Source organism: Pseudorasbora parva, chromosome 12 (genome assembly GCF_024679245.1).
Source record: "Pseudorasbora parva isolate DD20220531a chromosome 12, ASM2467924v1, whole genome shotgun sequence".
In the NCBI taxonomy this organism is placed as follows: Eukaryota; Metazoa; Chordata; class Actinopteri; order Cypriniformes; family Gobionidae; genus Pseudorasbora; species Pseudorasbora parva.
This window is the reverse complement of record NC_090183.1, coordinates 10,466,733-10,481,224: the sequence shown is the minus strand read 5'-3', so window position 1 is coordinate 10,481,224 and position 14,492 is coordinate 10,466,733. Positions and strand designations below refer to the sequence as shown.

The 14,492-nt window shown below is 38.1% G+C and overlaps 1 protein-coding gene and 1 long non-coding RNA gene across 2 annotated transcripts in view; one reads left to right on the top strand and one right to left on the bottom strand.

Annotated features, from left to right (window-relative positions):
* The window catches only part of LOC137093967 (uncharacterized), a 14,923-nt gene extending 9,786 nt beyond the window's left edge, over nucleotides 1–5,137 (top strand). Inside the window, exon 4 of the long non-coding RNA XR_010908579.1 lies at nucleotides 5,003–5,137. This is a non-coding gene — a long non-coding RNA (uncharacterized lncRNA). The remainder of the gene's footprint in view (nucleotides 1–5,002) is intronic.
* tspeara (thrombospondin-type laminin G domain and EAR repeats a) overlaps nucleotides 1–14,492 on the bottom strand; it is a 22,806-nt gene extending 8,314 nt beyond the window's left edge. Inside the window, exons 1-8 of the mRNA XM_067459055.1 lie at nucleotides 13,845–14,492; nucleotides 10,508–10,728; nucleotides 9,259–9,485; nucleotides 8,825–8,915; nucleotides 8,422–8,578; nucleotides 6,248–6,379; nucleotides 4,989–5,221; nucleotides 2,147–2,336 (exon numbers count right to left, since the gene is read on the bottom strand). Coding sequence (XP_067315156.1) covers nucleotides 2,147–2,336; nucleotides 4,989–5,221; nucleotides 6,248–6,379; nucleotides 8,422–8,578; nucleotides 8,825–8,915; nucleotides 9,259–9,485; nucleotides 10,508–10,728; nucleotides 13,845–13,959 — 1,366 coding nt within the window. The 5' untranslated portion in view covers nucleotides 13,960–14,492. The remainder of the gene's footprint in view (nucleotides 1–2,146; nucleotides 2,337–4,988; nucleotides 5,222–6,247; nucleotides 6,380–8,421; nucleotides 8,579–8,824; nucleotides 8,916–9,258; nucleotides 9,486–10,507; nucleotides 10,729–13,844) is intronic.

Below are 14,492 nucleotides of genomic sequence, written 5' to 3'. Positions count from 1 at the left end.
TCCTGATCTACTGGTCAGAATCTACTGGTCAGAATCTACTGATCTACTGGTCAGAATCTTCTGATCTACTGGTCAGAATCTACTGATCTACTGGTCAGAATCTATTGATCTACTGGTCAGAATCTTCTGATCTACTGGTCAGAATCTACTGATCTACTGGTCAGAATCTACTGGTCAGAATCTACTGATCTACTGGTCAGAATCTTCTGATCTACTGGTCAGAATCTACTGATCTACTGGTCAGAATCTACAAATCTACTGGTCAGAATCTTCTGATCTACTGGTCAGAATCTACTGATCTACTGGTCAGAATCTACTGATCTACTGGTCAGAATCTACTGATCTACTGGTCAGAATCTACTGATCTACTGGTCAGAATCTTCTGATCTACTGGTCAGAATCTACTGATCTACTGGTCAGAATCTACTGATCTACTGGTCAGAATCTACTGATCTACTGGTCAGAATCTTCTGATCTACTGGTCAGAATCTACTGATCTTCTGGTCAGAATCTCCTGATCTACTGGTCAGAATCTACTGATCTTCTGGTCAGAATCTACTGGTCAGAATCTACTGATCTTCTGGTCAGAATCCACTGGTCAGAATCTACTGATCTTCTGGTCAGAATCTACTGGCCAGAATCTACTGGTTAGAATCTACTGATCTACTGGTCAGAATCTAGTGATCTACTGGTCAGAATCTCCTGATCTACTGGTCAGAATCTAGTGATCTGGTCAGAATCTACTGATCTTCTGGTCAGAATCCACTGGTCATAATCTACTAATCTTCTGGTCAGAATCTACTGGCCAGAATCTACTGGTTAGAATCTACTGATCTACTGGTCAGAATCTAGTGATCTACTGGTCAGAATCTCCTGATCTACTGGTCAGAATCTAGTGATCTACTGGTCAGAATCTACTGATCTTCTGGTCAGAATCCACTGGTCAGAATCTACTGATCTTCTGGTCAGAATCTACTGGTTAGAATCTACTGATCTACTGGTCAGAATCTACTGATCTACTGGTCAGAATCTACTGATCTACTGGTCAAAATTTATCAGTGAATATAGTAAAGAAATAGCTAACCTAAAGCTCTTTTGGAGCTTGATTGTCCCAAGTAAAACTATTCTTTCATTATATGAAAAACATATCTGAAAATATCTTTGTGTTCCACGGATTAAAAAATATCATACAGGTTTATGGTGCACATGGATTTTCAGTTTTGGGTTAACTATTCCGGCTTGGGGTGCATTTAGCAGTATTCTAGATTACTGGTCAAAAGTGTAGATTAATTAAGCAGATTTTTAATGTTTTTTAAAGAAGTTCTTTGCTCACCAAAGCTGTATTTATTTCATCAAAAGACAAAAAAGCAACAGAAAAATACAGTCAAACAGTAATTTTGTGAAATATTAGTACAACTTAACTGTTTTGTATTTGAAAATACTTTAAAATGTCTTTTTCCAGTCTTCAGTCACATGATACTTCAGAAATCATTTGAATATGCAGATTTTCTGCTCCAGAAACATTTCTTATTATTATCATTGTTGAAAACAGTTGTGCTGCTTCATATTTTAATGGAAACCGTGATACACTTTCATTCAAAAGTTTGGTGTAAGTATGATTACAAAAAAGAAAAAAAATAATTTAATACTTTTATCATGCAATTATCGATTGAAAATATATTAATAATAATACAAATTATGTATATATCAAATAAATGCTGTTCTTTTGAACTTTCTATTCATCAAAGAATCCTGAAAAAATGTATCACGGTTTCCACAAAATATAAAGTAGCAGAACTGTTTTCAACATTGATAATAAACAAGAACCATTATTAATAATTTAGCACCAATATTGATAATAATTGAGCACCAAATATTAAAATGATATCTGAAGGATCATGTGACACTGAAGACTGGACTAATGATGCTGAAAATTCAGCTTTGCAATCACAGGAATAAATAACATTTAAAGGTTATGGTAAATTGTACAAAAGTTTCATAGTGTTTTTACAGTATTTTTGATCAAATAAATGCAACCTTGGAGAGAATGAGAGACTTCTTTCAAAACAATAATCGTAATGATTCCAAACTTGATGTACTGTATGTACAGTATATTGATGCCCTGCCACACTATTATAGGACCAACCTGTTCTGTGATTGGCCACAGCCAAAAAAGCCTCATTGTTAATATGGAAGGCTTCCCAGTCACGAGCACTGTGCGTCTCCAGGGTCTGATATCGCACAAACTTCAGCCTCTTATTACTCCACCTATATATCACAGACTGCTCTCGCTGTCCATCCGCTCGGCCCACAGAGTTCGACACCGCCAAGAACATCTGGCACACAGACAACACACATAGTGATAAATGAGCTTGATACAGACAACCAGAGATAAAGTTACACTTATCAGTCAGTCTGTCATTTGGCTATCATGAATCCAGCTCTCTAAATTTAGAACAGTTTGAAGATCAGGAGGTAGATATATACTGTACCATATATAGCTTATGAGTCATAATTTCATTCAGGCGAAGAGTTTAGTGATGTTTTAACTGATACAGATACAGGCTCTATGATTTACAGTACTGATAATGATAGCTTTGAGGAGCTGCAGGTTTCAACAAAACTTTTATTACTTCCTATTCGTTATAATTCAAGATCTGCAATATAATTAAGACTAAACAATTACACTGCAGACAGACAGATGTGCATAAATGATTCATTCAGGGAAGGAAAAGATCATCAGACAAAATTAATTTCTGTGATTGACTACACACGTGATTTCAGGTTTGTACTGAGTGTAAGAAACACCACATCAAAACACATCTGTCTCCTGAAGTGCAGTGTAAAGTCTGTCTCTGTGGATCCGTGCATGTTTGAGTGGAGAACGTTCAGATCACATTTGTAGACCCTGTCTACTGTATCTCTGGATGAAGTCTCATACCTGCCCCCCTTAACATTTCACCTTAGGCTTTTTCTGCCAGTAATTCTTTGCTAATGAAGTGTCAATCACTGCTCTCTACAGCTGCCCTGAACAACCTGTGCCTGTTCATAGGTGCAGAAAGCATTTCTGATAAACAAATTATAATGTAAATATGAATTGTCAATTTGGATTTAATTGTGACATCTTGTGACAAAGCTTAATATTCAAATGAATTGGATTAGATCACAAAATCAAAGTGTCTATGTCTATTATTACTATCCTTGACTTTTAGGTTAAACCGTACTGTATTTTTATTTGAATTACCAAGGTTTTTCAAATATTAATATTTTATATAAACGATTTATCCGTACAGATCAGTATTATTTTTTAAATTCATTTGCACTTGTAATCTTTAATCAGAACCGTTAACCTCCCCTCCCCCTCCAAGCGATGTCTGTTCTAGTCATGAAATATGTCCCAGCAGAAGGTTGGACTAAATATTTTCCACAACTGACATTCAGAACTTCCTCCATTTAGTAAGCAATGGCCAATTTCCAACAATCTGATCAATTCCCGAAGGATGAAATCACGTCCTGCTCATTATTTTATCTTGTTTCAGAAACCGTTTCACTTACGCGTCACAATAGGGAAGAAAAGTGGCTATTGTAACAGTCGTTTCATGCAGATTTTAATCATTTTCATTTCATGGTGTCTGGAAAACATGCTTTTACTTGACAGTTGCGGCACTTGACCGTTTTTGACTTTGACAACATCATTATCAGTGTTGGGGGTAATGCATTGCAAGTAATGTTTACTTTTTGCAAGTAACTAGTAAAGCATTACTTTTTACAACAAAATAGAGTTACTTTTTCAAGTAAATTAGAGTATTACACAGAATATTACACAAACCTGCAATTATTAAATATTTTGAATAATGCAAATATACTTTATGTATTTAATCTCACTTTATTAAAGCCACACTATGTGACTTGTCAGTCCACTAAGGGGCGCCTATTCAAAACAAAGGTGTAGTTTGATGACGCCAAGTTTGAGCGCAGCATCTTGGGACATGTGGTCTTCACCTCACAGCCGGTGGAAAAGAATCGGGATAGGACTCGGGCAGAAATCATGTTGATGGATGCGGTTATTAACGTTGCTGTAGTATTAAGCAGAGCAGGACAGAGTGTTGGGGAGCTGAGAAAGGCCGTTGGAGTGATTGTTTCGCAACACACAGCTCGCGAGCAGCGGGACTTTTATTATGACGGGACAGAGTCGACGGCGCCAGTTCCGCTTTTCCAGGTTATTATTATGAGGTAATGCAGCTCTGTTTATCATTTTAGATACATTTAAGTGCGTTTAAAATGATATTAGGACATTATTCTGTGTTTGCTCAGCGGCTGCTATGACACTTGTTCACACTGCTAAGAGTAAAGCGCTTCTGTCGAATAAAACCGGAAACCGAGGGTAACGCAGATATGACGCAATTGGCAAGCGACCCCTCAGACATCCCAGCTCCTTCGGTAAAATAGCAATTTTCTTACAATTTACAAATAGTTGGAAACATTTGGGATTTTGTAAGTACTCAATTGAACAAAATAAATAACACTGGCCTGGTGGTTTTTGGATATTTTACTGCAAAAATCCTACATTGTGCACCTTTAACCTATGTCTTTGCTGCTGGCCTTCGATGATCCAAATCAACCATACTGATAAGCAAAAATGACTGAAGAGTGTTTAACTTTCTTCTCTTGCATCCTATTCATATGCCATCCAGAATGGCAGGCAGCACAGCTGAAAGTTTAGTTTGAGCTGCGCCTCTACTGTAAAGGCATGAGTTTGCCTTTACTTCAGCCTGAGGTTTATTCACTTCACTTTTTGTGTGAAAGGGCTTTTGAAATTACAAATATAACTCTTTTTTTTGCAAACAAGCAAGCCCAACCCAGGTGAGAAAAAGTAATGCAAAAGTACTGTAGTGCAGTACTTTCCATAAAAAGTAACAAAAACAATTATTGTGATGCATTACTTTTAAAAGAAACATTGCCCTACAATGATTATTATCTTTTCTCACCTTCCTCCCTATAGTGAAATGCTTCCATGCCTGGGCCTTAAAGGTGCTGATGTTCTGGTAGAGCTGGAAGTGGCCATGGATCCAGCGGTAGATGGCAGAGCCTGGTTTGGTGGCCCGATGAGCCATAGCAGCAAACAGTCCAACAGAGGGGATCTGGAAAAGCTCGATGTCCAGAGTCTCTGAGGTGGTGTAGAGGTCTTGGTAATCATCTACATAGTCTAGTCTGTCTTTCTCTGTAGATTGACAGTGTAAAAAATAATTACTGAGGAATTTCAGCAGGCATTACAAACAAAAGTGCCCCCCATTGGTGTTACTTTACCCTGTCGCTTACATGACCAATTCACACTTAGTGTTTTGAAAAGTTTCAACTAACTCCAACCTTAAAGAAGCTTTGTGTGTGTGCGCGTGCGTGCATGTGTGTGTGTATTTGTGCGTGCGTGTGTGCGTGTGTGTGTGGTGGCATTCTTTGTTACAGATAGTATTGGTGGGGTGAACAGTTGGCACTCTGGGGAGATGGAATAACTTGTTTTGCTCAACATGCTTGGGCCAATAAATTAGAGTATTAAACAGAATATTACTTTATGCCACTTTGTGCCTAAAACTAGGGTCCAGGTGTCATCCATGTGAGTGATGAAGATATGCTTCCGTCTATCAGTCCATCTGTGGAAGTTTATTTTTATAATTCAACCTGAAGTATTGACGTAGCTTAGTGACATGTTAGAGAATAATTGATGTTGTTCTGAAACTGTACGGTGTGTGGCCTACAAACTCCTTGCTGAGTATTGAAGCTGACTTCTGCTGATGAAATTGCAAACTTATATTCTTCACTAAAATGTTCTTCAGTTGACTTAACCTCTGACTCTGGGTCTTCATTCATTATATCTGGTTCTTGGGTCTTTGGAATTTACTTTAATGTAAATTCCCTATATACACCATCTTTATTACAACATACTTTTTCATGATTAGATCATTATTACAGTGATTATTATATTTCTATCATGTTATATGTTTTTCTAATCCTACACTCTAAAAAAATGCTGGGTTAAAAACAACCCAAATTTCTGGGTTTGTCCATTTTCAACCCAACTTGGGTTGTTTTTAACCCAGCACTTTTTAGATTGTATGTGATGGAGTGTGTAGCTTTTCATGTAGGAAGACACATCATGGCTATATTCCAGGATGACAATTTCAAGATGCAAGTTAGGTCATAGTCTTGAAGTTAAAATTATATATTTAGTAAATATGATTTCTCTCCCTACCTTGCAGCATAGAGTGCCAGTATGCACCATCACATAGGAAGAGGCCCCGTTTAAGAGTATCAAACCAGAGTTGTCCCTGCTCTGCTGCAGTGCATCCTGGTTTAGACCCCAGAGTCACACGGACCTCCGTTTCTGAACATTGAAGTGAGAATGCAAAAGTTCAAGTACACATACTGAGCAAAAATGCTTAGAGTAATATTTCTTTTTACATTTAATTTGATGACGTCTGTGATTACTGGATTTGTACAATATATACATTTATTTTTATGTGTAAATTAAATTGGATGACTATTTGTAATGGATCTGCTTCTTCAAAAGAATATGGATATGAAACAATAAACAAAATCTCTGTTACATCATCACAGACGTAAAGTGCAAAACAATATGTCTAGTCATCACAGACAGTGAGGTTGTAAAAGTATGAACCGAGGTGTGTAATCTAGATCAAAGTTGCCATTAGCTAATTTAAATTATAAATACAAATTATATAAACACAGCATTGTTTGTCATGCCCGAGATGTGTGCCAGCGTAAACCCCCTCATCACCAGCACACACTCAATCACTGACAGCTCTCACTGCAAGTGGTATAAACTCTGTTTTCCTTTTCAGAGCGAAACAAGTGTCAGATGTTTAGTTTGGGATGATAACTCAATCCAACCATGGGTGATATGTCATCAGTGTGGTCTTTTGCACCACAGATCCATTCTTTTCTTAAAATGTTGTACATGGCTCTAGTCATGATAAAATAATTTTTTTGTAATGGTTCATTGTAACTCTGTGTTAACATTGGCTATGTTGATATGTTTAATCTGCCTATTTTCCATTAAGCATCTCAGTTTTAATTTGTATCATGCCCTTAATGATATGTATGTACACTCCCCTAAAGGAGTTAGGATACTAACCATACTAATGCTGTGTTTCTTACTTTCGCCTTCAGAACTGCCTTAATTCTATGTGGCAATGATTCAACATGGTCCTGAAAGTATTCTTTAGAAATGTTGGCCCATATTTAATAGGATAGCGTCTTGCAGTTGATGGAGATTTGTGTGATGCACATCCAGGGCACGAAGCTCCCGTTCCACCACATCCCAAAGATGCTCTATTGGGTTGAGATCTAGCGACTGTCATGTTCAAGAAACCAATTTCATAGGATTCGAGCTTTGTGACATGGTGCATTATCTTGCTGGAAGTAGCCATCAGAGGTTGGTTACATGGTGGTCATAAAGGGATGGACATGGTCCCAAAAGATGCTCAGGTAGGCCGGGTCATTTAATCAATGCCCAATTGGCACTAAGGGACCTAAAGTGTGCCAGGAATGCATCCCCCACACCATTACACCACCACCACCAGCCTGCACAGTGGTAACCAGGCATGATGGATCCATGTTCTCATTCTGTTTACGCCAAATTCTGACTCTACCATCTGAAAGTCTCAACAGAAATCGAGACTCATCAGACCAGGCAACATTTTTCCAGTCTTCAACTGTCCAATTTTGGTGAGCTTGTGCAAATTGTAGCCTCTTTTTCCTATCAGTGAAGATGAGTAGTACCCGGTGGGGTTTTCTGCTGTTGTAGCCCATCCGCCTCAAGGTTGTGCGTGTTGTGGCTTCACAAATGCTTTGCTGCATACCTCGGTTGTAACGAGTGGTTATTTCAGTCAAAGTTGCTCTTCTATCAGCTTGAATCAGTCGGCCCATTCTCCTCTGACCTTTAGCATCAACAAGGCATTTTCACCCACAGGACTGCATCATACTGGATGTTTTTTCTCTTTTCACACCATTCTTTGTAAGCCCTAGAAATGGTTGTGCGCGAAAATCCCAGTAACTGAGCAGATTGTGAAATACTCAGACCGGCCCATTGTTGGTGCCAGATGGGCCGGTCTGAGTATTTCACAATCTGCTCTATATATATCTTCCAATGCAAAAGCCTCTAAAAGCCACCTGGGTTGAAAATTAGATAAAAATACTTTGTGAATGCTCTCTGCTCATAGTATTCGTTCATTAAATACTTTCACTTCAAACCTGCTAAATCCCAGACTCCGCCTATACGCCTGACAAAAATGCGGACTTAGAGGCTTTTGCATCTGAAAGTCTTCATATATATGCTCATATCTGTGTTTTACAGAAGAAAGAGACATACCTTAAAATCATTAAAATGTAATAGTTTAGCTTTACCATATGGTGGGAGCAGGACGTCATTCATGTGGGATTTCACTGGCAAATTTGACAGAATTGAAGGAACTGAAAGCTCAACCAGTGATGGTCTGGAGGAGGGGCAAACACGTGACGTTGCATCCGATCCAGGTAAAAGGACAAGCTGGCGCAGTAAACCCTTACAAAAGACAACAGATCATCCTCTGAGCGACAGGTATGTTTGTGTCTTTGCTAATATATATATATATATATATATATATATATATATATATATATATATATATATATATATATATATATATATATATATATATATATATATATATATATGTATATATATATATATATATATATATATATATAATTTTTTTTTTTTTTTTTTTTTTAAGCAAAATAATTAGTAATATAAAAATACAAAGCTCACAGAGAACAGCCCTTTCCACTTCCTTCGACTTCCAATGTTGAACCTGGAGCCGTCAGTGCTGAGATCAGAGGGAAATGGCTGTTTATGGACCCTGGAACCCATCGGTGGAAGTACATTACTCACAGGACTCAATTTTAAACTGTAACATTATATTTAGTTTCTCAATCTCTTTTTATTTTGGTGTTTAGAAAGATCTCACCTCTAGAAATAACAAATGTCAGGCACTTTACTGTTCTTAATGCCACATGTAGCAAAATAAAATACAGTTATGTAAAATTCAGCTATGCAGCTAATTGCTCAATTATTCATTGCAATAATATGTGCACATTTTGGACAAGAAATCGTATTCTCATAACTCTGAGGTCATATAAATACTTGAATATCTTGAATACCTAAAAGGTTATAGGATCTTTCTACTGCTGTTACAGACTCACAGTTCCAGTGGGATGCCACAGTCCAGGGTGAGGGTGGCATGGTGGCCACTGATAGCTAACACTATGCTGTGCCAGTGGTTGTCCGCCAGGTGGATTCTTTTAAAGCTGAGACGCTCTCTCCCCTTTGGGCCCTGATAGATGAGCTGGACTTTGTCTTTAGAGAAACGCAGGCCAAGTAGGAGTTGATTGACATCTTCCTTCACCACAGCAAACAAGTACTCATTCTTCTGAAAGTCCAGAGAGACTGGTCAGGTTTAGGTTGTCATTAATTCGGGTCAATTTTATATCATAACCATTTCCTATCCTTTTTCTGACCTTTGTAGGCCAAAAACTAGAGACGAGGGCTAAAACATTACCGTTTTTTATAAATTCGCATTTTGTAGTTTACACTGAGATAATAACGGTATTGTTTTCAAAAACGTGCACTTTAAAATCCATTTTCAAAAGCTCAGGTCCCCAATACGACATCGCCATGTAAATAGTTATATATGTATAGTTAAATAGTAAATAGTTACTGTAATACAGTTCGTAGATGGGAAGGAAGGAGGCGGGAACCGGCGAACGTTCAACAACATTTATTCAAAATAAATAAACAAAAACGAAAATAAAACTGCGGGCAGCCCCTCACGGACGACTGCCCGCAAACACACAAAATAAAATGTGGGCTGCCCCTCACGGACGACTGCCCACTAACACAAACACAAGTAAAACAAAACTAAACATAAACTCCAGGCCTGGTCCTCTCTCGTCTTCCGCAGCCCTCGCTCCTCCTTATATGCTCCCGTCACATGGCTGCTAGACGAGACCGGTGTGCCACGCAGCTGGCACTCGTCAACATTAATCACCGGCCCGCTCTTGCGGTCCCTCGCCCCGCTGCCTGTCACACCACATACCCCCATCGCCCCTCGCAGGCCGGGGGCACTCCCAAGACTGCGCTCTACTCCTCTCGCTGCAGATTAATTTCACCGTTGATAGTGTTGCCATTGAAACACATATATTCGAGTAATGCACCGCTATATGAGTAGCTTTTCATCCCTTACAAATACAAATGATTGGAAGGACATTTTATGGTCCTACTGATTCTTAGTGATTAGTGAATGCTATCACGGTGTGAAGAGACTTCCAACCAGCATAACAAAAAAAAAAAATCTGGAACAAATCACCAGCCCTTTAAGCCCTTTTTAAGCTGACCTGAACACAAGCATCTCGACACAAGCAATTCTGGCATTAAATGTCAATATAAGCCTACCTTTACTCTGGTTTGAGGCACTTTTACAGTGGCCACTATAGAGAATTCTGCAGGGAAGAGAGGGCAGTTCATGAAGAGCTGAGAGGATGGAAAGCTGAGTGCCTGTGTAGGACTGAAGAACTGGATTCCGCGGGCACCTCTCTCCTGCACCATACGGACCCCAGCCAGAGCCTCTCCATTATGGGGCAGCACCCGAGACAGCAGGTCCACTGGATGGAGATCTGTAGGGGAAGAGGACAAAGATTGAAGAGAGAATTGAGGAAATGAAGATGAGGACCCCTTGTCAGAAACAAGTTTTGGTTGATTAGCATGGTCTAGGTAGCACATTCTGGTTGATGCTGTAACGCTCTCTGCGATCATATAGTCAACAGTATTTATTTATTTTTATTTTGTTTTTGTTTATAGGGACCTTAAAGATGACCTTATTATGCCCTTTTTTTAAAGTCTTAATTTTGTTTTTGAAGTCTACTTGAATAGGTTTTCATGCTTGAAGGCTTAAAAAAACATGTTTTACACTGTTGCATCACCTCTCTTCCCAGTCTGTGTACACACAGAAAAATAGGGTGTCAAAATTGCACCTTTAGGGGTACAACAGCTTGTCGCTGGGGCAGTACCCTTAAAAGGACAACTTTGTACCTTTTTTACTCCTAAAAAGTGCATATTAGTACCTTTGAGTACAAATGCGTACTTAAGGTACTACTATGAACCTTTTTGTGGTAAAAATGGTACAAAGTTGTCTTTTTAAGGGTACTGCCCCAGCGACAAGCTGTTGTACCCCTAAAGGTGCAATTTTGACACCCTATTTTTCTGTAGTTGCTCTATCTATTAAGCCCCTCCTTCCATAACAGTGCAATGTGCTCTGATTGGTCGGCCTGATCAGTGTGTTGTGATTGGTCAACAGCTTTCAGTAAACTCACCCCATCCACATAATGTGAGTTACATAACGCACTAATAACGCAACCAGGCCTTGTTCCAATTTCTTTTTTCTTTCTTTTATGCCTTGGGTGGGAATTATTTAAATGATCAATATTGTAATGTGTACATTCCTGGAAGAAAACTGAAGACGTTTCTGGGAATTCGGAAACGTGTGCTTTGTAACTTACTAGTTGCTACTTGCTAGTCAGCAAGATGGGAGCAAGCAGGTTACTTCTAATGTTGCCTGCATTAACCGAATATGGATAGATTTATCCAGGTATTATAGACTGTCATTTTAAGTTTGATAATCATTAATTGTCCGAAATTGTTCATTTTGAGCAGTATAGTATAATTTAAAACCAGAAAAAATTTTTTTTTTTGTGAAAGGGCATGCTTGAAAAGTGTGCTTGTGTGTCTCTTTCCTGAAGTTGTGATGTATATCTGAGTGCAACTGCTTCTCAAACAAGAAAAAATGTTGGATGGGACTTGATTGTGTGGAAAAATGTTGGATGGGAAATGGGGAATTGGTTGGATGGTTGTGGATTGGTATTGCTTTGATCTCATGTGACAGGATAAGAATAAGATTTGTCAATTTCGTGACCTTAAAATAAATAACATTTGTTTTATACATTGCTATCTAATTCATTCATGTGGCTCAAGAATCGGAATACTTTTTTAAAATGTATTTTTGCCTATGCGGATGATCAACTAAAATATGCAAATTGCCTTTCCATGCAAAATATACAGAGGAAAGAGGGGCAGACAGAATATTTACCAGCTCTCCCTGGTTCACAGAATTTACTGAACCCTGAACTTTGATTTACTGTCATTCATAGGCTACATGGTCTAAAAACTTTTAAATATTGCTCAAGTAAGGTTTTTTTTTAGCAGCCCAAATCTATGACTTCACATGCTCTTTGTTTTCCTCAATAGTATACATAGTCTTAATCTAAAATACGTGAAGTGGCATGAGCATATACCTTTAATGACAGCATACATCAGCTATATGATACTCTTGGATACTGCATGCTTCTTAATCATTGTTCAAACTGCAAATAAATGCAATGCAGAAAAAGAATATGCTTCAAATGAGAACACACTGATGACAAGATGTCATCTATAGATGTTCAGTGACAGAACTGCAAATCCCTAAACATTCCCAGCATTCTTTGGTTCATCCACATTATTGTGGTATTTACAGCTTCTATTGTAATAACAGTCCTTTAGCCACGCTCATTGCTCTAATTATGGACCATTTAGATGGTGTGCTCTTGACATACAAAAGCAATATTTTAAAATACCACTTAAGGAATTTACTCTGGTGATCTTCTAATTCTTTTTTTATATTAGCATTTTTCATTTTCTCATTTCTTTTGCATTGGTATCTAATGTAATTGCCTCCGTGGTATGAAAATTGGGGAATTTAAGCCCGAGGGATGTCGCCGGGATTGGGAAGTTTTTCCATTTTTCCATTGTAGAGACCAAGCTGTGAATCAGCATGACAGACGGCATTTGTGTGGCTGTGTGTTACTTTTTCACATTTGTTTATTCTATTAAGTGACACTGTGGTGGTCCGCATGACACATGACCATGTTTTTCAGTGTTCAGCAGTCACCATTTGTCCCTAATAAAGTTTCATAAGTGGTTACAGCTGTGTCAGTGAAGAACACACTCGAGATGCAAAATGAGAGGTTATAGCACAATCAGATCCGAATTCGTAATTATTTTGTTTTGTCGAATTGGTGGCTAATTCATATTAATTCATACTCGCAGTCGTATGTTTTTGTGTGATCTGCTTGCATCTCAAAATTCAATATGAAATCGCCACCTCATGAAATGTTACGTTTTTCTGTGAGATTGAGTTGGACGTGATGTGTGAGAAAAATTTGCATCATGTAATTTCCAATTTGTAATTATACGAAAGGTGTAAAACTATTATGTAATTGGATGTAATTAGAAAAATAGCATTCAAGTTAGTCAAAGCAAGGCAAAGGAGTCTACAATTCTGATTTAAAATGTAATTTCCATCATTAGTTTCACCACAAATATGCTACAATTACATGGTGGAAATAACATTTGTTGGTTCAGACACAAAAAAGGCAATGATGACAGATTTATTCTATGATGCACACACATACATACATGTATAATGTATTTATATATATCAACAGGGCCAAAGTAGTTGAAGAGAAAACTTTCTACAATAAACACTTTAGATTAGGATGTAAAGTCTCATTCAAGACCTTTAAAATCTGAACCTAATCTCACTTTATTACAGAGGAAGCCACTTTTATCTTGGTGTCTGCTGATAAACTGTAGCACCAGGACTCAATGAGTATTCATAGAGATTAAAAGTTGTCACAGAAGATAAACCAACATTTTTCAACTAGCGTGTTGAAAAAAGCTACCGCATGTATCTCACCTGTACAGGGTTTCCATGGAAAGATGGTCACACTTTCTGTCAGTGGTAGAAGCACCAGACACCACTGCAGTGAAAGTAGCCATAATGATGGCACCAAGTTCTGCAGTCCTTCCATTAGATAGTTGATTTGCTGATAATAATAAAAAAGTCTTACAAACTTTTGTCTGCACGCAAAAAAAGAGCATCCAAATATGAACTTCAGGATGGTCCAAAGTTATCAGCTGGTCAAGATGCCTTTATGTCCTGTATTCTTTGTTTCATGAACTGTCCCGAATGGAGTCTGTCCCTCATTGTATAATTTTGATTAAAGAATCAGTTCAGCACCAGTGAGCCAGTAGCTTCTTAATGAAGATATTTAAAAATGCACTAGTATGTATGAAGAGCAAGCACTGGGTATAACTTCTCAATACACACTGAATGAAAATAAATGTTCTTCCCAAGAAAGTCCTTCCTCATCCACTTAAAGGCTAATCATTAACAAGCAGTTTAAAAGAGTCAGAGCCAAAATATTTCTGAAAGTTGTAATCAAAGTCCTGAAAATCCACACGCTTCTGCTTTCCCCCTCTTCTTCCCTGTTACTCAGGTGCGTAGAGGCGATCAGAAGGCAGTAATTCACCTGTCACCTGCCGGGTCAGATGAGCATGTTAA